At 35.2% G+C, this 22,422-nt stretch overlaps 1 protein-coding gene across 7 annotated transcripts in view; it reads right to left on the reverse strand.

Moving 5' to 3' along the window:
- Positions 1–22,422, reverse strand: part of Fife (regulating synaptic membrane exocytosis protein fife) — a 426,424-nt gene that overhangs the window by 73,634 nt on the left and 330,368 nt on the right. For 5 of the 7 annotated variants that reach the window (XM_071595176.1, XM_071595175.1, XM_071595174.1 and 2 more), the window contains exons 4-5: positions 8,468–8,570; positions 2,033–2,246 (exon numbers count right to left, since the gene is read on the reverse strand). In XM_071595176.1, the coding sequence (XP_071451277.1) occupies positions 2,033–2,246; positions 8,468–8,570 (317 nt within the window). Of the gene's footprint in view, positions 1–2,032; positions 2,247–8,467; positions 8,571–22,422 lie in introns of those variants that run through there. The other 2 variants (XM_071595179.1, XM_071595178.1) reach the window with 1 other exon arrangement.

The raw sequence follows: 22,422 nt of genomic DNA on the forward strand, positions 1-22,422 counted from the left end.
GGCACACAAAAATATAAAAAGAAACCTCAAAATTATATATATATATATATATATATATATATATATATATATATATATATATATATATATATATATACACTATAAACACTCAAAATTAAGAAAATTTAATCTTTTGTAATTGTTCTATTGTTCTCGTGAGTGCTTTTACATTATCGATGCACATATGTACATATATACGAGGGTGGTCTGAAAAGTTTCCGCCCTAACAAATATAGAAGACATTTTTTCTGAAATTTTTTGGCATTTTATGAAGTCGGCATATTTTCAGACCACCCACGTATTATATATATACATATATATATATTATATATATATATATATATATATATATATATATATATACACACACATCACTATACTATATACCACTTTATTATATATATTCACATTAAAATAGATAAAAGGGATAGGAATATTTGATTAAGACGAACATAGGAATGGTGGGGAAGGTGATATCGAGCAGATCACAAGTGGAAAAAAGCTACCTTGCCCAGGAGTAGAATCTTTGAATTTTGTAGCCGATGCTCCTAACCGCATGAGCTATCGTGATTCAACTCCCGGTTAAGAAAATTTTTTAAACTTTGGATCTGCTCGATTCCACCTTCCCCACCATTCCTATGATCGTCTTTTATATGAGTTCGTATCCATTTCCCTAATATATATTTTAATGTCAATAAATATGTGCTCGCCATTTAGAAATTTTTCGTTTTTGAAATTGTACACATTTATATACATATGTGTACACATATATGCATCCGTGGAAGAAATACATTTTAACCAATGGAGGGGAGGTGAAAGAGCGTTTGCGCTTCCATGACGGGCTTCGGCTTCTTATGTAACATTGATGATTCACTACAGGGATCCAAATTTTAGAGAGATTCTTTCTTTTGTGAGAATAGCTGGCTTCTCGGATGCGATTGTTTGTGTCCAGAAAGACACGTTGGTAATTAGCGCTAAAGTGGAAAGCAGGGGAAGTAAATACACCAGTTGTAACCGTCTGCCCTTCGTCAACGCAAGAGACCTTAATTGTATCGTTCCTGGAGCCTGACTGTACGTTGTGATGGCGGTGTTCTACGGAAACTCTAAAAGCGGCACTCGTCAGCTATAAGAAACTCAAACACTCCTGAATTTGATTTTTCTCCCAAGGCGCAAGAGGTACTACGGTATACCTAGGGTTGGTACATACTGATCCCTTACACCAGTTTTAAAATATTTTAAACACGTTCAGATTCATACATATTTTCTTCAAAATAATTTCAAAAAGTTATAAAAGAAATCAGAATGATATAAATAAATAATTATGCGCTCTTTTTTCCAAAATTAAAAATACGAGATACCTTATTAACTGTAATGTTTTATAACATATCTTCGAAATAGATTTTTCAGATTGAAAAAGGTTTTAAAATTTAGTAGGTATGCTATACGGTATCTAAATTTGTTTGACGAACTAAAATGCGATTTACATAATTCATAAGTACGAATTCACGGAAAATCTAAAATGAAACTCTTTCGTATTAAAACATTGTCCCCTATAAGATCAGCTATGTTTTACTTCTTACCATTAGTTCGTTCAAAGGTGGAAAATTGGAATGCTAAATGCGCAATCAAGGTCTTTCATTGGTATAAATCACATTTATTACGTCTTAAGATGGATCACATGGCATTTTCAGATACATAAATGGATTGTTACCAGGGTATATCACAGCCTTAGCGTTTCTGCTGAAAACTTACAAATAGTAGAGAATATAATTACAAGTAATTTGTATTATATTAATTGATACTGAGTACAGACAAAAATGTGACCTAACATATTGCTCAGAAAAAAATTAGCCCTTTTTCTCTGTACTGAAAAAGTTGGTAGTTGTCGTTTCCCCGTCGTCAGAGTTATTTGCAGCTCCGTTTCCGTTCAAATTCGTTCTGTCGAAAAAGTTTTCGAACGAGACAGAGAGACGGTGAACTGAAAAGGGAGGCCTATCTGAGAAAGTAATAAAGGAACTGTTCTTTTACTCACCTCTGGAACTCCGCCAAGGGCAGGCGGAGACTGCGTGTCGGTCAACACAGGCGGAGCTTCTGCTTCCGTGGAGTAAGAGGCACAATCCTCACAAACTTTCTGTGAGCACTCACAACATACCCTGAAGAACTCGATAGCAGAGGTGAAGGCCTTCAAACAAACTCGACAGCAACCGTATTTGCTGGGAGAGCGGCTAGGTGCAGCGTCTCCTGACCTGTTGAACGACAAAAACATATTCGATATAGCAATTCTTTTGCAATTGGAGAGTTGGCGTAATTATTGTATAGGCGTAAGAAACACATAAGAATGAACACTATTAATTCAGGAAATTAATGCAGAAAAAATATGGTAAAACCGTGGTTCGAACCCAAGAATGTAAGATAAGAATTGATTTTATCAATTTGTAAAATCGATTGAGAAAGCGAAGTGTGATAATGGAGAATCTTGGATTAAATTCCTAGTTTCATCATAGTCCTAAGTGTACACTTTTATATTCGGCTTATTTGTCCATAGAAGTTTACAACTCTATTTCACCGGGATCATTTTTTTCAATTGCATTCGATGGCATAAATGTGTTTTCTTAATTATTTTTACATCATGGGAATAGTGACCATTAAAGCCAAATATATATAACACTTAGCAATAACTAGTCATCTTTAAGAAAATATGCAAATATATAAAATTGCGGATAAACCTTTGAGGGTGATGCATCATTTCGTGGAATTTTCGTATATCCATCAAATGAGAGAGACACCGTACTTTGTTGAATATATTTTTCAGCAGAATTTGTGGAAAATTCGTCCACAAAGGTCTGTGTGAAACGACGTTCTCTTTCTGATTAGATATTTAAAATTGCCTAAAACTAGGGTATTTATGAGTATTCTTGCGATATTTGGCTTTAATTCTACACTACTGTGAATATATGTATACCTTGGAAAGATGAGGTCCTAAATGGAGGAGATTTGACTGATTTCAAAAACCGATAGAAAAGAGTGGCAAAATTGCAAAACCTTACGACATTTCATGTGGCCAATCCAATTATAAACATTCACGGACTTTGCTAGATGCTATATTATTGATAGGTCAATGCCCCTGTTTAATGAGTTGCAGTTGAGTTTCCAGGGTTTTAAAACAAAAAAAAATCATTGAAGAGCAGTACCCTGCATTTAAAATTGTCAGTTTTCAAACTTTTCCTGCTTTAAAAAGGAAGTCTCAAATTTTCCCCTCAAATAGTTGAAGAGTGAGTTCAGCTTTTTTTCTTTCTTTTTTGATATGTAGGGTTACAGATGCATGAAGATGACGGATGGAAAACATTGGCAAGGTAGCTACTTAAACATTTGAGAGAAAATTTTAGAGATATGTCTCTTAATGAAGTACAAAAATGAATTATTATTTAATCAAAATGTAATTGATTTTTTTGTTGAGATGCTAAATCTAGAGATATTCATAGAGAAAATTTGCAACTTTTGTGAAATTCATGAAATAGTTCACCGAAAGTAACAAATTTGTAGCTAGTCTTCTCGTGACTAATGGGCTCGTTAGTGCGTAGCAGTGTGTCATAACAAGCTTTCTACAGCATAATTTACCTCTGCCACCATTTAATTTAACAGTAGAAACGCCCTTGTGGTGTCTCACGAGGTGGTGTGAGGATTTACAAAATAAACTTCATGCGTGAACGACTTTAGGATACCACAATTAAATCACTGTCTGTGATACTCAACTTACTTGACCTGAAAAGTATTTGCTGAAATTAAATTAGCATACAGTATTTTGGTGAGTTTTTAATTTTCTTTCAAAGGACTTAAAATCTACTTCAAGTTAAATGTATTTTATTATGACGAATTGGGAGGAAGGTAAACCATTTCCTCCCAAATCCGTTTCAGCAACATTAATGACAACCGTATTGATCTGCTTCTATTTGTGATGCTTACCAAGTGAACGACCTAGCATGACAGATTAAACGGATAAGGTTTATTTAGTTCTGCTAACGGAAGATTCGCAAATACCACTCTCGAAGCAGGAGGTCTCTCGTTAGTATTATTGGACGATGTAGTGTAACAGACGTAGGCAGAGAGCGATGGATGTAAACAAGCAAGTCTTTACGAATCATCGTCCTTCTCCACGAGCATTTAAATAACGTTGGAAAAAAACCACGAAGAGAAATATTATTAAAACTCCAGGCAGTTTATCAACATTTTAAAATTTGTTTCATGGAAGTTGGATGCTTAGGGAAAACCGCACATGCGACATGTCACGCATAATACGAGCATTAAATTATTTCCGCGGAAAATTTAATTCACTTCCACACACAGCGTTTAGGTGTAAAAGTATGCTTGTAAAATTTTAACGTGGAATCTAACCCATTTTGTCTCCCTCTCTTGTCGTAACGCCGTGGAAAACTTGCAAAGGAAATTGTTAATTACACCCAAGCATGCACAGGCGTGTCCAGCATTAGTTTATGTATGTATAATAGACTAGAAGCGCTTATTTATCACCGCATGACATTCACTATTAACATTTTAATGGGGTGTCTGTGGTAAGTAGAGTGGGGGGAGTAGGGAGGGAAAGGCGGACGGACAGAGAAGGGTGCATTCAGGGGAAGGAAGGAAGAATGGCGAGAATGAGGTAACGGGGTGGAACACAGTCTGTTTGTTATTCCACAGCAAAGAGCGTCATGTATGATAATAAAATTCCCACGGCTCGGCATTACGGCGATAGAGCTCCCCGGTAAACAACGGGCGATTAGTAACTTAAATAGGAATAGTAATCTTCTGCTATTTTCATGACATTTGACCATGAAAACGTCAAACTTTCAGCAGGACATACGCGTGGATAGCGTAAATTTTGCGCCTAAGCGTGAATCGTTAACCACTAATACCACGACAAAGCGCCCAAAAGGGTTGTAAAACAACCACCAACTATTATACTCCGATGATGGTTGATTATTTTTTGATAAAACACTCACAAAGGAACAATATGCACGTGATTTCTGCCCTGCCTTGAAAAATTACGATAAGGATGCAAATACATCATTAGCTCGGTAATTATTTTCTATCGAGGATGTACATTCCGTAGATAGCGTGTTTCGACATTTTGGTAAAATTTCGCCTTTTTTTAAAATATCTTCATGCTTTGACACACACCAGTGTCGACTTTGCAGAAGAGCTTAATTGAGTTTGTTGTAGGATCGGTTTTAATTTTGTCTAAAATACATTAGAGTTTACTCGTGCATCATTATTAGAATGATAATTACGGTCCTCTTTATTTCAGTAAGAATGAAAGCATACCAATGGATACAAAAGTTTTCCCGATGCCAACGTTAGTGCAAATAAAATAAAAGAGTGCGCAGCATCGAAACCATGGTCGTGAAAAATTAAATCCTTTTGGTGGAAATATTAAGTTTCTTCTTACCCTCATAACGAAGAATAGACCTTATGGAACACCATAGAGAAAACAAGAGCTAGGTGGATGGGCTACATCCCGATGACCAATGGATTCGTGAAGAATACAGCAGAAAGAAATATCCCAAGAGGAAGGCCAAGGGACAAATAAAGAAGAAAGTACATAGCAAAAATGTCAGGAAGCTAATTAGCATTAGGTAGGGTAGGATGGAGGGCTGCAGTCAACCAGTTTTAGGATTGAATGACCAATGATGATGAACGCATACTTATGAAAATTACCAGTTTTTTTGACTGATTTGCACAAAAAAGTGCTCTGAACACTCGCAGCATAGTAGACTGTGCTAAATTTACATTATTATGCTTTATTCGATGCTAAATGGAATTATGTACATTATTATATGGGGATCCTGTTTGACAGGGAATCTCTGATTTTTATATGTCTCCTCATGTGTCGTATCAAACATATAATCGCGCCTGTGGTGAAGGCATATTGCTGGATAAACTAAAAAATTCAATACACTAATAACTATTGATGTACTTAGCATAGTATGCAAAATTTCGGAGATTTGTGTCGTGGAGAAAAATGGGGATGGGAGCGGATATGGGTCACGAAACGAAGGAAGGCTGCGGCATGTATTGCATTGTTTGTTGCTGAGAGGGAGGAGGAGGAGACCCTGAAAAGCCAACATCTCTCGTCCCACCTTCGAAGGACGAGGGAGGAGCAGGGAAGTGTGTGGAGAGAAAGGCGGAATTCACATCGGCCAAACTGTAGATGGAAGTGGGTTGACTGTTTAACATCCAGCCGGGTGGGCAGTGGGTGTATTAGTGAATCCGCCTCCCATCACTCTCTCTCTCCATTAAGTGTTCGAGGGGAAGTAGACGAGGGGGATGATGCTAGGGGTGATGTTTGAGGAGCCCTATAAATTAAGCCGATGGTGGAAAGGGTTGCACGAAGTTAGGCGAAGGTCGAAGAACATGTATGCGGAAAAAAAGCTCACGTGGTTTATGGCCGCAAAAAAGGACAATAAAATAACATGCTGGGGATCCAAACTTTAGTCGATGGAAAAATAATGTAAATATTGTAGTTAGAGTAATTTAAATTGAAAATTTGTACATCACTGAGTGCCAAAATCCACGAAGCATACTAATAAATTCTGGTTGAATTCTTACGTAAATAAATAATGAAACTCACTACCATTTGTCTGGATCTGGCATGGGTGGCCTTTCTAGAGGCAAATATCGTAGCTCCCACCGGCAAAATTCCATGGGTCATAAAAAAATCATTCCAAGCCACCACACCACGACATTATTATTATTAAAAATACACATGTGCAGATAGACAGGGTCAGGTGGCACAGAAGTCACAAGTAATCACAAAAGATAATAAATAAAATCAGTGAGTAAAACAAAATTACACTCAAAGGAAACTTCCAAACACAAATCTCTTTCACAAAACATGAGAATCCCCATCTCATTTTCATCAATCAATCAGCAAGAAAAAAAAATAAATTAAAAAAACTAAGCTAATACATGTAATACAATACACCACACATCAATCAAATTATTACATATATTCCTTACATCTTTTCTTAAAAGTACACACTCTGTTAGGAAAGGGCTAGAATATTTTTGCAGATAGAAGTTATGAGGAGAGATACACATTAAAATGCATTAAACATTTTTTTACTGTTTTGACAAAAACAATTTACAAATAAAAACAATGACATTGACCGTCATTTTTTTAGTAAAAAATTTTTCCAATATATGAATACACTAAAGGATATGTGTATCATAGCCATATCTTGTATTCAAATTTGGAATTTGAGGCATGACTAATGCTATCTTTTTTATTTCACGAAATAATAATGTAAACGTTTAAAATAATTTATTCTGATAATAAAATCAAAGCTATGGGAAAAAAATCACATCCATGTACACCAAAATTGGAAAATAATGTTTGAATAACCATTCTACAAAAGTAAAAAAAAAATTATAAAACACATTTGATATTATCATAAACAAATAAACAAATCGATACCATTGAAATTAAATTTGCAGAAATGAACATTAAAGAAACTTTAAAATATACTTCTTGGCTTTGAATTCCGGTAACTCTTCTCAGAATAAAACGTTTTCTGAGTTACAACTTAAAATCAATTTCTACCCTCCAACATAATCAAGGCAGCGGTGAAATATGAAAGAAATGGTGCTTTCAGTGCAGTGCAACATTCCACGCAGAGGAATACTAAAATTTAAATTGTCCCTGGATAGTATTTTACTCTCTAATTTCTTCAAAAGCGACAAAAATTATGCTTAGCAAGAGAAAATTTCAATGCAACCAGAAAAATTAAACAGATAAAAAACATCTTTCTTCATAATGACATGTCAAATACGTGAAATTGGTATCAGGCATTCCAATATGATGTAAAACTGAAAATAATATGCTTATGCTTCCTACTTAGCATAACATATTGCATAGTAAGCACAGTAAGCACGTACTACAAGCAATATGCATAAGCATATCGCTAGTAGTACGAAGTAAAAAATGTTAAATAAGTCGCCATTTGATGGAGGATTTTAAAAGCAGGACTTAACAGGGAATTTACAATCAAGGCCGGAAAGTTTAACGGGTCAGAGACGTAATGCAGGGTAAAATTGGATGAAAATGGCACTAAGACAAAACAAACGGTAATATAAATAAAGATAACAGGTATTTTTCTCACATAATCATGCATGGATGACCACTGTTGGAATGTAATTTATGAGCATTGTAACGTAATTTTTGAGACAATGCCCAGAACATTGGCGAGTAAACTTTGAGATCGTCGTCGAAAATACGTATTTCGTCGTGTGGAAAAGTAACAAGTATCTTTAGTTTGCATCTATGTAATCCCATTAAGCTAAGACTGATAGCGTAACTCAAAACTGGAAGAGAGATCAGACATAGTATGATAAGATTTGATTCTTAATATTCTTATAATGAAAGCATTTAAATTACCCAGTAAGCTGAAGGAATGAATAGTTCGGTACTCACGTCAATGTCTGTTTCTTCTCTGAGCTATTCTCCTCCTGTTCTGTAGTCCCACTGCCACTGCTGTCCCCGGACACAGGTTGTCTTGTAGGAGATAATTTAGTCACTGTGGAAAAATGGAAAAATGCTACACTGAAGTGACAAGAATGGAATATGCATTCATACAATTCACTCTGTATCAAGCAAATATTTCATGCCTTTATGATATATATGCTTAGAACCCCCGGTAAAATGTTTAGTTTTTTAAATGTGGGCTTTTGATTTCAATATTCATGGACAAATCAGTAGGTTGAGGCCAATGTCACGCTGCAAATATGTTGCTTATTGTTTGGTAATCTGATGGAGAGTTGAATGCTAGACAGGTTAGGTGAGGTGGGGGAGAATAGAAATGTTGGGCCGACTGATGGAGGCAGAAGGTGAGAGAAATTGGTAAATGGTTTGATGTAGGATGGGTTATCACGTTGTGTTACGTGAGAAATGTAGCAGTGGTGTGTTCTTCATTATCTGAACCGAGGGACTACCGTGGTGATAATTATAATGTGACTTCAAGCTAGTTTTTACATTGGAATATCACATCAATGAAAAATAACATAAATATATCTACGTTGTTTCATTTCCACCGCAATCAATTGGAATGAACGTAAATGCTCCAAAACGCTTTTCGATCATGACTGTTTAAAAATTGTCTTGATTTTGTTATCATTTCATTTCAGTTGAAGAAAAATTGTATCTCTCGTAGGGAATAGTGTACGTACGATGTCTCATCGTGGGTTTTGTTAGCTAATGATTTAAATGAAAACCTATACAGCCGTAATAAGCACGGCTAAAGGAGTTTTCCTTTAATATTTTAATTTAAGAAGCCGTGCTCAAGTTTCCTAGGTTTTCGGTTATTGTTTACGTACAAAACTAAAATAAAAATAAAATTCTCTTTAAAAATTCGAATTTTTATTTATTAAAACACACGCCATTGAGGCTAATTCAGTTTTGAAAATAAAATTCTCTTTAAAAATTCGAATTTTTTATTTATTTAAACACACGCCATTGAGGCTAATAGTAATCATATCGGACCAATTTATCTCATTTAAATGCTAATTAACTAGTCCATGGCCATTCCCGTTTCAGTCAGTCCTTTTTCTCGATAACCTCAAATAGTGAGCACCTATGTACGCAAATAATACAGTTAAATGGCCACTTTATACTATAAAAAAATGAACTTTCGTATGAGAAAATTAAACAGTCTGTAGTGTTTTTTCCATTAAAAAAATACCGACAATACATAAAGATGAAAGAGCATTTTTAAGTTAACGGATAACATTTTCGGAGTTTTAATGCATTAAAATGTTCCCTTTTCGCTCATTTATTTTATTTTTAGGCATTTTGAACGAGGAAAACACGCAGAAAAAAGTAATTAACGATAAACCCAATCAGAAATCTCCATGAGAAATTTAACATTTTCTTTGCAAGCGGAAATAAACTACGACAGTTCAGTACGTGAAATATATTTAAAATTAACTTTCACTTCGCTTTATCAATCAAAAGTTTTACCTCCTATGGCTATTTTTGATTTTGAAAAGAAGAGAAAGCACGGAGCGAAGACCTGGACAAAAATTTCGAATGGAATTTCGAAATTGAGGATTGAAATTTTTTTTCATGAGTTTGAAATTAATATGGGCATTTTCCATATTGTACAAGATCATATGAAAGGTTTTTGTCCAATAGATTTCCGTCCCACGCCATCAATCGGCAGTTGTTCGTTCCTTGCTCACTTTGTTTAGGAAACTATAGAGGAAGTGAGAGTCGAGGAGGAACATAATGAGAGAGGGCACTCATATCTCCAGAATCATTGTAGACATGACACTGCGGTATTTTACGAAATGAAATTTTACACCTATTAAACGTAATTTATTAATTTATTCCTGTTCCTTCCAGGTTTATTCCTCTTTCGCTATCATTGTCTTCGGGCTTTCAGACTCTTCTCTTTCCCGATGGCTTACGCTTTATTGCTTTCTTTGAAATTCCAGTTCTCTCTCTAGGCATTCGCATCACATAACCGTTCCATCTTGCTTTGTATTATTTCATTTTGTTATTCATGGATTCAGCACTTTGTTAGTATCTCATGTGTATATTCCTCATTCCACCTGCTTTGAAAAGTCTTTTACTGACATAAGCTATTTCATTTACAATATTTCTATTTGCTTTGTCAATTTGTTTCATAGTCCAGTACTTTAATCAATATATTTTAAAAGGAACTGCCATGATATCATGCATTTTCTTTAAGTTTACTAATATAGTATATTCGTTTTTTCACCATTTGTGATTCTTCTTCATCATTATCTTCTAAAGAAGGAGCCTTGTCGTTTTGCAGCCATTGGTCACTCTCTCCATTGTCATTACTTTCAGTTCATTGTAGGCTGGTACTCTCATAGTAATTGTTATATCATCTTTAAATTTATTTCTTGGCCTTCCTCTTCCTTTTTTTCCTATTGTTACCCCCCTCATTATATTTTCCAGGAAGTTTATGTTTGAGAACATGTCCAAAAATTATTTTTTCCTTTTCTCCATCTCTTGTATTAAATCCTCTTCTCTTTAATTTCTGAATACTGCTTTATTACTTTTCTTGTCCGTCCATCTTGTTCTTGATATTCCTCTCCAAATCCACATTTTTATTGTTTCCCAACGAGTCTTTTCCCTCTTTCCCAATGCTTAAGTTTTGCATCCATATAATGACGTACTCCAAATAAACGTTTTTGCAAAGTAACGAGGGATGCTATACTGGCATAATATAGTACAACGGGGGTAATGATACATTTTCAACATCACTGCTAAAGATATATCTTTCCAATTTATATAAGATATTTAATCTGAAATTGGACCTCCGCTCCGTGCTTCCCAGCCTAGCTGCTCTAATATTTTAGATGCGCTACTAAGTTTATCAAGAAAACGTTTTACCAACCTAACTCCTCTACGCTGCTCGCGATTCGGCAATTAATCCAACTCCATGAGGATCCCATATCCCTGCATCATATTCTAAATGAGGTCTAACCAGTAAAAGACAACATTTTTCTTTGACCTTTACATCAGATTTACTCAGTACCATTCTCATAAATCCCAATTTTTTGTTAGTTTGTTCACATATTTCCCGTATGTGTTTCATCAGGGAGAGATCGTGAGTGAGGGTAACGCCTTAGTATTTAATCGAGTTTACAATTTCAATTTCGGTGTTCCCCTCGTAGCAGCCATTTCAGAACGGAATTTTTCTTTTTCCAAAAATTCATCTCTACGCACTTTTTTTTAAGTGTAATTCTAGTTGTCAAGTGTAGTACCAGGGTTGTATTGCATTTAGGTCATCTGATAAAGCTGCTGTGTTCTCAGGATCATGGACATTACGGTAAACCATTGCATCGTCGGCAAATAAACTTATCTTATAAGAGACTACGAAATGAATGTCGTTAACGGTAAGTAAGAATAACAGATGTCCGATGACACTTCCCTTGTGTATTCCTAAAAGGTTTAAATTAGCGATTTTAGGTTTATACTATTTAAAAGATATTTTAAAAGACAAAGATCAGAGACACGATAGTGAAAACTACCTTTAGCACAAGTATAAAGTTTCTTCTGTTATGAAAATAAAGAGAAAGGATGTGGGAAACTTCATTAAACAATAACGTCCCTGATCTAGAGGTGCTCTCTGGCGTGGAATCGGCAAACGAGCAACTTGGAGCACCCACTCAAAGCCGTCTCGATCTTGGAAAGTTTGCCATTAATGAAGCTTAAATGACTAATTGTATCCATGGAGGACCTTGGATATTGGACCGCTGCACGCAAGACGGATTCTGCGCCAACCAGTCGCTCGCACACAATGGCATTCCCTCGCAGGACTACTCGGGGTGCCTGCGGTGAACCAATAGGACAGGGATTGGAAATAATAGGAAATTCGACTCGTATGATTGGTTGCCTGGGCATGCAGCGAGAGGGAGGGCTCGGGGAGGGGGGGGAAGAGAGGAAAGTGTTGTCAAGGGGGAGGGTGAGGGGACGCAGGGAGAGTGAGTCCCATGGCAACGCCATGAATGGCAAAAGGCGCCCCTTTGAAGATCTCAAATATTAATGATGCCGACTCCACCATCACGTCGACTTCGGAATATCTTCATTCAGACGGGAGGGAAAGAGAGGAATGGAGGGAAAAAATGCGTGTGGTACGGGGAGGGGGGGTTGGAGATGGAAGAGCGACCTTTGAAGGTAGAGCAGAGAGACCGATGCGGCAAATTTTAGTTTTGTGCGACCCCGAAATCCGAGAGCTTTCGCAGTATGAGGGAGAGCCATTCACTCACAATGAGCTCTCGGGTTATGGGATATATTTGTCACGCCTTGCAACTACGACTTTCTTTTATTGACGATCTTATACCTATATTGATTATTATCTTGGAGATATTTTCAATCATCGCATTTGAGAGTAGGTACTATGTAGCCTGTTTACTTAATCAGGAACTGGGAGGAGATGGAAGGAGATTTTGACCTTTCACTTGTTATTCACCCTAAAATGGTTACCGAGAGCAATGTATGATGAAAAGGTCTTTTAAATACGTTCTAAATTACCTTAAATATCATGAAGCAACTAAAACGTTTATTTTAATAATGTTTAGAGCACTTATTTAATTGTGTTAATGTATTCACGTCAAACGAGGTCATCGCTAAGACAGATGTCTTGAGAATTCCGAAAATATACTTCTGTCGATAGCATAAATAATTTGTAAAAAAACACTGGGTAGAGTGTATCAAGCTAAAAGGACTTTTTGTTGATCAAGTACAATACTGCGTAAATATTGGCAATACTGTAAGAATAAAAACGAAGGAACGGTGTCTAGTTTAAAATTCATGGTGAATGTATACCCTTGGTGATCGAATATGTGCTTAATGTTAGGCTACGTGTTAACAGTACCATCCAGTACACAAAACCAGGGCATAAACATATAATTATGTGATTAACGATATGCATTAAACTTTCAGGAATAAGTCACGAAATCAAAATATTATCATGAACTTATTAGGGATTTTTTCAAAGGGGCGATCACCCAAAAACTAATCTAATCATACGATTTCATAAAATAGTATGGAAAGACAAAACTAAAATATTAGATATGATTTCTAAAAATTAATTTAAACTATTTTTACAACTAAATTTTTTTAAAGTTTCTCTATTGAAATATATGATTTTGTGTTGAAAAATATATTTTCAAATTTCCCGTGATTATATTCCGGAGTTGATTTCGTGCTGACCTTTGTGATAATGACTTCGAAAAGTTGGCAGAAATATTATCGAGACATAATTTATAAACTCTTATCAGGAAGCAAGCGAAAATAACCGTTCCTCGAAATTGGCATTCTTTGTGCTATCCGACTCCACAGTGAATAAACCTCGTCGAGAAACATTTTGAAGGAAGTATGGAAGGCCCAATATTATTATAATTTCACGACCCAATGCTGCATTCCATGGCGTATAAAATTATTGAATTCTCATTTTAAAATATAGATTTATTTAGTATAAAATTGGGTTCCTTTTGGAATTTCATCAATACAGCGTCTTCAGTATAAATATAAACGAAATTTTCATTATTTATCCTATATTTTAATAAAGCCTCACATTTTCCACATTCCATTCCATCGTGGTGAGCGCCAATAAATTATTGATATTCGGCACAATGCCTGCGGATTCCTCAACTCGGGGCCTTTGGGCTGAAAAGAGTTCATGTAGCTCTCATTCTATCCGGCTAATGTAATAATTTTGTTACATGGCTGCTAGCCACCAGATTTACGATAAAATAAATCTTAAAGCAGTGCTTCAACAATTATAATTAAAATAGTCCGCATTTAAATATAATCAAATACCTTAACCGTTGATGTATAATTCCAAAACTCATAAATTAAAGATTTGTAAGCTCTTTTGCTTAGCTTACAATGGTTAAAAATGGCTAAATAATAGAAATACTTTAGAGATCTACATTAATAGTGTGACTTGGACTCGAAAAAAGCTATCCAGGAGGTGTATCTCAATCAAAAGTAGCATTTGCACATGTCTCAATTAAACTAACGTGGGGTGAAATGAAATGGTATGTATGTCGTTTTGAAAAGGTCTACGGCTTTTTGTTGTAAATGTTCGATTGAAATAAAAATATGCATAGTTACGCATCAAAAAATCACCTCCGTAAAATTTACCTTATGTTAGTGAGTATAGTTGTTTTTAACAATTGAGGATAGTGAACTAATATTAAAATATGAGTAAAAAATTCGTCAATCATTAAAAAAGTTTAAAATTTTTGTAGTTTTACTCGCATAACGTTTTTTGAAAATTAATGATAACGTGACTTGGAATGTAGGAAATCCCATTTGGAATGGCGATGCTTAATAAGCCACTGGATTGACGTTCAATATTTAAGTTGGAGCCTGTTCTGGCTTCTAGTAGGGCAATGAAATACTGGTATTCTTAATCATCTTAGAATCAGTATGCCCGAAATATGATATTTTAATGAAGAGAGCGAAATGTTTGCTGGGAAAGCAGAACGTGAAAAAACAGGAAAACCATAAAAGGGAAGTTTTTTGGATTAAAAGTTGACGGATGAATTAGTAAACATCATATTTATTTTCCAAATTATCCGCTTCATTTAAGATCTCATTTATCACAATATTGTTTCAGGTTAAAGTTTAAGTGATAATTAATGGCAATGTAAAGCTGCCTCCTGGAAATTACCGTAACAGAGGCAGTTATTATGTTACCTGTAGGTTAATGAACGTCGAAATAATTCTCTCTCCCCGAAGAATATTTAATTACAAATTATAATAATTTGTAATCAAATCCATATTTAATTATCTTTGAGGATAAGGAACTATGGATATTAATAAAACGAATTGATTATCATTTCATACACGAAGAAGACAACCATTACAATTACATATTTATTTCCCTTACTACGAACCATACATTTTTTTGAGAATGAATAATATCCCTCATTTAAAGATCGCAGAAATCCATTAAATAAAAGAGTAAAGGATAATGAGTGTTACACAAGAGAACACACTGTAGGCAGTTCTGTCATGTATACTATATATGTTCAGCAGCGCAGCAATCGAACATTTATTCCCATCCATTAATAGTAAAATAACAATACGTTCAGCATGGTACGGCAGTATAGTTTTCTTCTTCATTTCATACATAATTCGACAGCGGATAAAAAAACCATAAGTTTCAATAGTGACTACAATAAAGCGACAATGATTTTCACTGACCCAGGATCACTTTTAGGCAAAGCAAACCATCTATAATTCAAGAAAAGTCAAAATATTACACTGCTTCTTTTCATTTGTGCGAAAAATCCCGAGAGGAAATGAGAATATGTCCATGCGCAGTATGGTGAGTAGAGGGGTGACTGTTGTTTTCATGTGGAAGAGTCAGAAGTGTATCACAGTAGATTTAGCACGGTCCGATTATCAGAGAGGTATCTGTCACCTGACTCAAGTGCAAATTAACTCCTTTGAATGGGTTGCGACTTAATCACGGCTCACCGCAAGACATTTTTCCCTTATGGTAAAAGGTGGCGTCAGCAAGCATTTTGGATTCTATTTTTTTGCTGAGAAAACGGTCGACGTATTCAGCAAGACACCGTATGGTCATGCTTTGTTGCCTGGTAGGCGTGCCTTTCCCGGTCTGTCCTTTGAAAGTACTCGGTGGGAAGTGTTTCCTTTTGAAGTGTGAGTTTTAACATGCTTGCATCCTTCACGCCGCTCCTTCTCTGGGCGTGGAAAGCCAAAATGGCTCATTTCACTTAATTTCAGAATACATTCATACATTGTTTGCCACACTATCTTCTACTCCATGAATTCCTAATACGGCCTCATATTTAGCGTCTATTTGACAATATCCATCCATTAATTTATCCACCATAAGGGAAAGTACATAATGCCGCAGAACCTTTCGCCAAATCCATTTACTCCTCTCTGATACTATATCCATTTAGTAATGCGAATCTTATCTATTCTATCTGCTGTATACACTCCTGTAATGCATGTCCAGTACCGTCTCATTCCACGTCACCCTGTTATAACCATTTTTTAATCACTAATTCATACTTTTATCAATATCTCACTCCTATTTAGCCCAATAACCAATGAGTTTCGTTGCCATTTACGCTTATCCCAATTAGGTTTCCCACATAATAATTTGAAGAGGAGTTCAAATTCTAGATTACAATAATTATTTTCTTTGACAAATATTAACTTTGATAAATCCCGAGTGTTACCAATTAACTAATCTATATACTTATAATCAAAATTAACATAATAATAATAATATCCCCAGAAGTTTTAACGAGTCAATATATCTTGATATATCATGAAAACACTTGAAGGATTTTAAAAATTCACCCACTTATCCAATTACTTATCCGCCTACGATCGACATCAAAGTATTTTCCCATTCTGCTTATCCCACACAGCTATTTAAATTTTAGACGCACATAATACCCTCTGTTCTGTTCTCCCTCTTAACTCAACAAATGTATATGTTTTCCTTCAAATGTGTTATACTTGAATTCAGTGATGCGGCTGGGTGCTTTGTTCTGCATAACAACTATTTATAAAACGGTCAAATTGGCTTTTACGTCAAATTACTTAAAATACAATAAAACAAGTAAAACAATGAACGCCCAAATCCTAGGGAGTGAAAAAGACTCACAACCATGGGAATCGAACATGCGACCTCTGATTTCGCAGGCGAGGGAATGAGTGCACCAAAATCCGTATTCGGCTAAAATTTGCGTCTTCATACCTTACACCTAATTCACCCATGCATCCATTTCTCACGCAATTATCAATAGTGACGTCAAAAATCCATGATGGCATTACTGACTCTGGTTTCACACCACGCTTCATTACAAATACGGAAGGCTCCATACAGTCTTACACACAAGTCATTATTCTCAAAGATTGCTTTTCAAATTTTGGCAACTGCCAAATAATGCTCAACTGAATATTCTGACAAACCCTCTTAAACTTTTGTCACGTTTTCATGCAATATGCCTAATGTAAATTATAAGATAATAAAATTTCGTTCATCTAGTTGTCTTTCTTAACGAAGTTCTGTTAAAAAAAATTTTTCATGTAAAAATATATATTCTAGATTTTATCCTTAGACTGATTCAGTTCGGGGAGTGTCCTTACCAATAAAGTCAACTCAATTTATGTGATTGCTAGCCATGTATATAAAAATATTATTCTTTGCCAAAACAATTTGCGAGGACTTTCGCAGCTATTGAAAAATAAGCGAAAGTATTTCCTGAAATACCAGAGAATCTTTTATTGGCCCAAGGCCTAGACTCTTCTCCTTTCCCCTGCTTATGGCAGAATATCAAGAAAAATGACCATAAATTCAATTTCCTTCTTATTCGCTTGAATTTGCATCCAAGGCGATTTTAGGATCTCTCCTTTATTAAATATTATATGAAAAGTCGAGATTCGATATGAGTGGATAATAGGTATTAATATCTGCAATGATGATACGATGATGTTATTTCTTTGTCCACCTTCATGTTCTTTCGACTTGATTTTTAATGTCTACGTTGCTAATCGTTGAAAACATACATTAACCCGAACGCGTAATGAGACATTCAGGATCGGGAAAATGGTATACACTAAAGCATATCTCAAGATCATAAGGAAAACTGTTACAAAAATACCAACGAGGAAATAAGGAAAAGCGTCGTTATAGCAAGGGGCTTTCAGGGACGAATTGGTTTTTGCTAGCGCCTCCCGAAGCTTTCCGCCCCCGGTGATGAGTAAACCTTCGCTGCGATTCGAGGAACTCTGGATGATCAACTTTCCCATTCTTCTTCCCCTTGTTATACGTATACTTCGAGGAAATAACTAATTGAGACGATTCTACGAAACTGTAGCTATTGCAATTGGCGTTGTGGAGTATACACGGGCTAGCGTATTGTGTTGAAGGAAATTGGGTTCAATTTCGAACAGATATTTTTTCTCATAGGCAAACTGAATAAATGAAATGTCTTGAATTACAAGTATTAATTTTGCGTGTCTTTTAATCAAAATATTTTGATAATACCTATAATGATGATCAGAAACGTTATAAAATGCCAATAATCAAATTAAATCTTAAATTAACAAATTAAACTTTATTTTTAACATCTTGAAGGAGATGATGAAAGACGACACCTCGAGTTCACACATAAAAAGTTTTATTTACGGCCTAGGTTTTGTTATAGCGTAACAACACCTTAAGGTCATTTGAAATCGTAATGTACCTGAAAATGTTAGGCTGTAGGGAGACAGAGGTCGTAAATTAAAGCTTTTAATGTTAAAAAGCATGGTGTCTTCTATCATCACTAAGAATTTCCACCAAGTCATGCAATATACTGCGTAATTCATGGAGGGGGTGAAAAGTGGCATAACAATAACTACTCGTATGTAAGAATTAATTTTTGAGTCACTTTTTCAATATTGTGTCGGATACCTGTGGTACTTCTGGGTGTCTTTGGCGAATATCCTGTCAAAAAAGTTCACAAAACTGATTCCGAGAGTGAGAGTGAAGCAAGTCTCCCAAAGGGAAAACTACTCAAGAGGGGAAAGAGGAATGAACGCAAATGTCGTAATTGGAAGCGATGAGGCGGAAATCGACAAGTAAAAAAGAGAATACCGATGACATTTTTTTTCCCGGAAAACGTGAAAGGAAAATCGAAATTTTTTTCAGAATATACGAAAAAAACCCGCTCCAAAATGAAACTCGTGAATTTATTTCAATTCAAGAAGCTTTATCAAGTCTACGTTCCATACGTTTCCTCGTTCGAGGGATAACCGTTGAAAATCCTTATTTTAGCTTGTATTTATCTCAATTATTACAAATGAATCCACAATGAAATAGAAAACTCATTTCTATTCAGTGGCATTTGAAGTCTTTTTAAAAATTTAACCAAAGATTTTTGAACTACTTACCAACGATAACAAAAACACTTATTTGGAGATGTAGTGAACAGAAAATTGCAACATATATCTCAAACCTAAACAAGGACTAAGGCAAAAAGAGAAATTGCCGTTAGAGCGTCTGTTTGGACTCGTTTGCTGCTTGTTTACAGCATTCTATGATATTATTTCAAAGCCAGAATTGACCGACGTCGGCATAGGATTTCAGCACCATTGGTTTGCGACAACTAAATCAAGTTGCTTTCACTCCCTCTCACGTGAAGAATACGATCTACAGTACCGGATTATTGGTGGTCTATTTAACTAATCGATTAAGCTTCATTATGTTCACGTCATTTCCCCCCACAATTTTCCCCAGTATCGGATGCGAGTCCAAGAAAGCTTATTTATTTTAACCTTTGCTAATCTTCCCCCAATCACTCCTTCCTCTACCTGGAAAACCATTCCCAATCCCCCAGTTGCACTCTCCAGCTTAAAGGTCAACCACACGAGGGAGCTTTCAAAATATTCTGAGAAATGAATCAAACGCTTGATAATTGAATTTTTCTCGTATAATCCACGCTGAATCCACGTAAGTAATGAAAATAGCGAACCAAAACTCTCCCTTAACCACACATCAGAATAAACTGGAGGAACAAAACTTTAGGGAATTAAAAACCCCTAAACGCCCAAAAAGGTTGATTTCATTCATAAAATATAATAAAGAAAATTTCATTTTCCCACAATGCATAAAAATAGAATGGGTTATTGTAATCGTAGGGGGTTGAAAAATTGCGCTATTGAAGCAACAAATTGGTATATTTTTAATTTTTGATTTTAATAAATTGAATTTCCACACATTTTTTCGTTTTCAGAAATAATTTTATCCTGATTGTATTTTATTAGGTTTATAATATTAATAAAAGTATTAATAATTCGGTCTTATTTGGGCGAGATTGAGACTGTGGCAGCCCCTTCTTCCATCTAAACCACCGCCAAATACATTCAATGAAATTATAATTGTATTTGAGTGCTAAATAATATCAAAAAGAACTGAATAATGACAAAAGATTTAAAATGAATATTCATGAGTGCAAATACTGCAAAAGATGCATAAAAGTTTGAGGAAAACGTAAAGAATAAGGTATTAATCCTGGAGGAAAAATCCCATTGCAGGAAAACATCCACACATGAAAGTGAGTTGTAAAAACCCTGCGAAAACCTAAAGATAGATAATGCTAATGTTAAAATTTACTAAATGAAAAAAATGTAATTATAATAGTAAATAAAAATAAATCAATGCATGAAAAATAAGAAAAGGATCAAAAGGAAAACTGATATAATAATATAAATGTGGAGAAAAATTAATTGCAATAAAAAAACTGATTAATAATACAGAATTAAGAAATATTTACGAAAACAAATATAGTAATACAATACAATGTAGTGATAATTTAAAAAAAATCAAAATTTCACTAAATGTTTGCAAAAAAATTCCGTTTGAGCTGAAGAATTATAGGCTAAAATAAACGCCAAAATGGCACATCTGCTTCTTCTTGTTTCCACATATCATCCACAGCGCATAAATCTCTTGGGAGTTGGAAAGCGAAATATGCCTTCATTTCCGCCGCTATTGATCAGCAAAATAACAGGCCGCAGATCTTATCACTTCATGACCATATCTTTAATGAAGGACTGCATATACGAGCCCAAAGCCTATCCTCGTATACCCACAGTGCGACGTGGGTAAACGACAGGAGGAAATTAAGGGTAAATGGCAGCGGGAGATGATGACGATAACACTGATATCTCCAGAAGAATATCTTCATTAGATGAAACACAAATTTCACAGTTTCAGAACATTTGATTCATGTTAGGTTGGATAAAAAAACAAATCTTGCAATAATGCTGTGGGATTTGTGTGTCTTCGGCTAAAGGTATCACGTTCAATCTTTTGGTTCAATTATGCATAGCTTTCTTGATTCACAGGAATAAAAAATTCTGGAGATAAATTAATCTTAAATTATGCATGTGTTTTTCATTCTACCCAACAGGACGCATGAACACTATATTCTAAAGTGAATAAGTACCTTTCATCGATCAGATCAAACTTAGAGCTAACTAGGGGAAATTATTTGGAAAAAAATTCTCACCTTCAATCACTCGCAAAGTGTATACAATTTTCATTTATTGTCATTTTACTGTAACCTGAACAGTTTTAACAATTTTTTGAACCAACATCTTTGCTAATAATTTTCTAATTATTAATTAGATCCATTGTATCAAACAGCACGCATCTAGGATATGACGATTATTTTAATTTCTAGGGAATCATCAGAACATGGAACAGGTTTGAGAGCGCATCAACGTTGAAAGTGAGGATTTTCTGTTAGAGAATCAAGATAACTGTATTATGAAATAAAAATATAACACTATCATTTGACAGCACGCTTCCAACGCAAAATGCAAGCCTAATACGTCTAATAGCTTAAAAAGATTTTCTTATAGTGTTCTAAAAAATAAGATTATAATTATCGATAAATCAAAATATAGCCTATTGCTTCCTAAATGAATATTGTGAATAGGTTGCAGCCGCAGAATAGAATGCATAGGTACCTCTCACTCTTATAATGAAATTCGTTTTACAACTTTTTTCCCACAGCAGTGTAGATTTTTAACCAGGAAGTGGTTGTAAAAGTGCCAATTCCAATAAATTACGACTCTTAATAAGAATGACGAACACATTTCTATCGAGTGATTTTTGAACAAGAATCCGGGGTTCATCTAATCTCTTGAGGGAACTCTTACTAGAGTGAGAAAAAGCCCCCTAAGAATAAGAAAATAGAGAAGAAACCATGAAATGACCAGCAAAACCGTAAGGTGTTTCGGCCTCATCTAAGATGTTTCTTTCGGATGCATCTCCAAAAGCAGGCAAAAGTTGCTTAGCGGAAAATCTATCCCACTGCGGAATTTCCCGGAGAAGCAAGGTAAGAGTC

Source organism: Hetaerina americana, unplaced genomic scaffold (assembly GCF_022747635.1).
Source record: "Hetaerina americana unplaced genomic scaffold, ioHetAmer1.1.p SCAF_7, whole genome shotgun sequence".
Classification (NCBI taxonomy): Eukaryota; Metazoa; Arthropoda; class Insecta; order Odonata; family Calopterygidae; genus Hetaerina; species Hetaerina americana.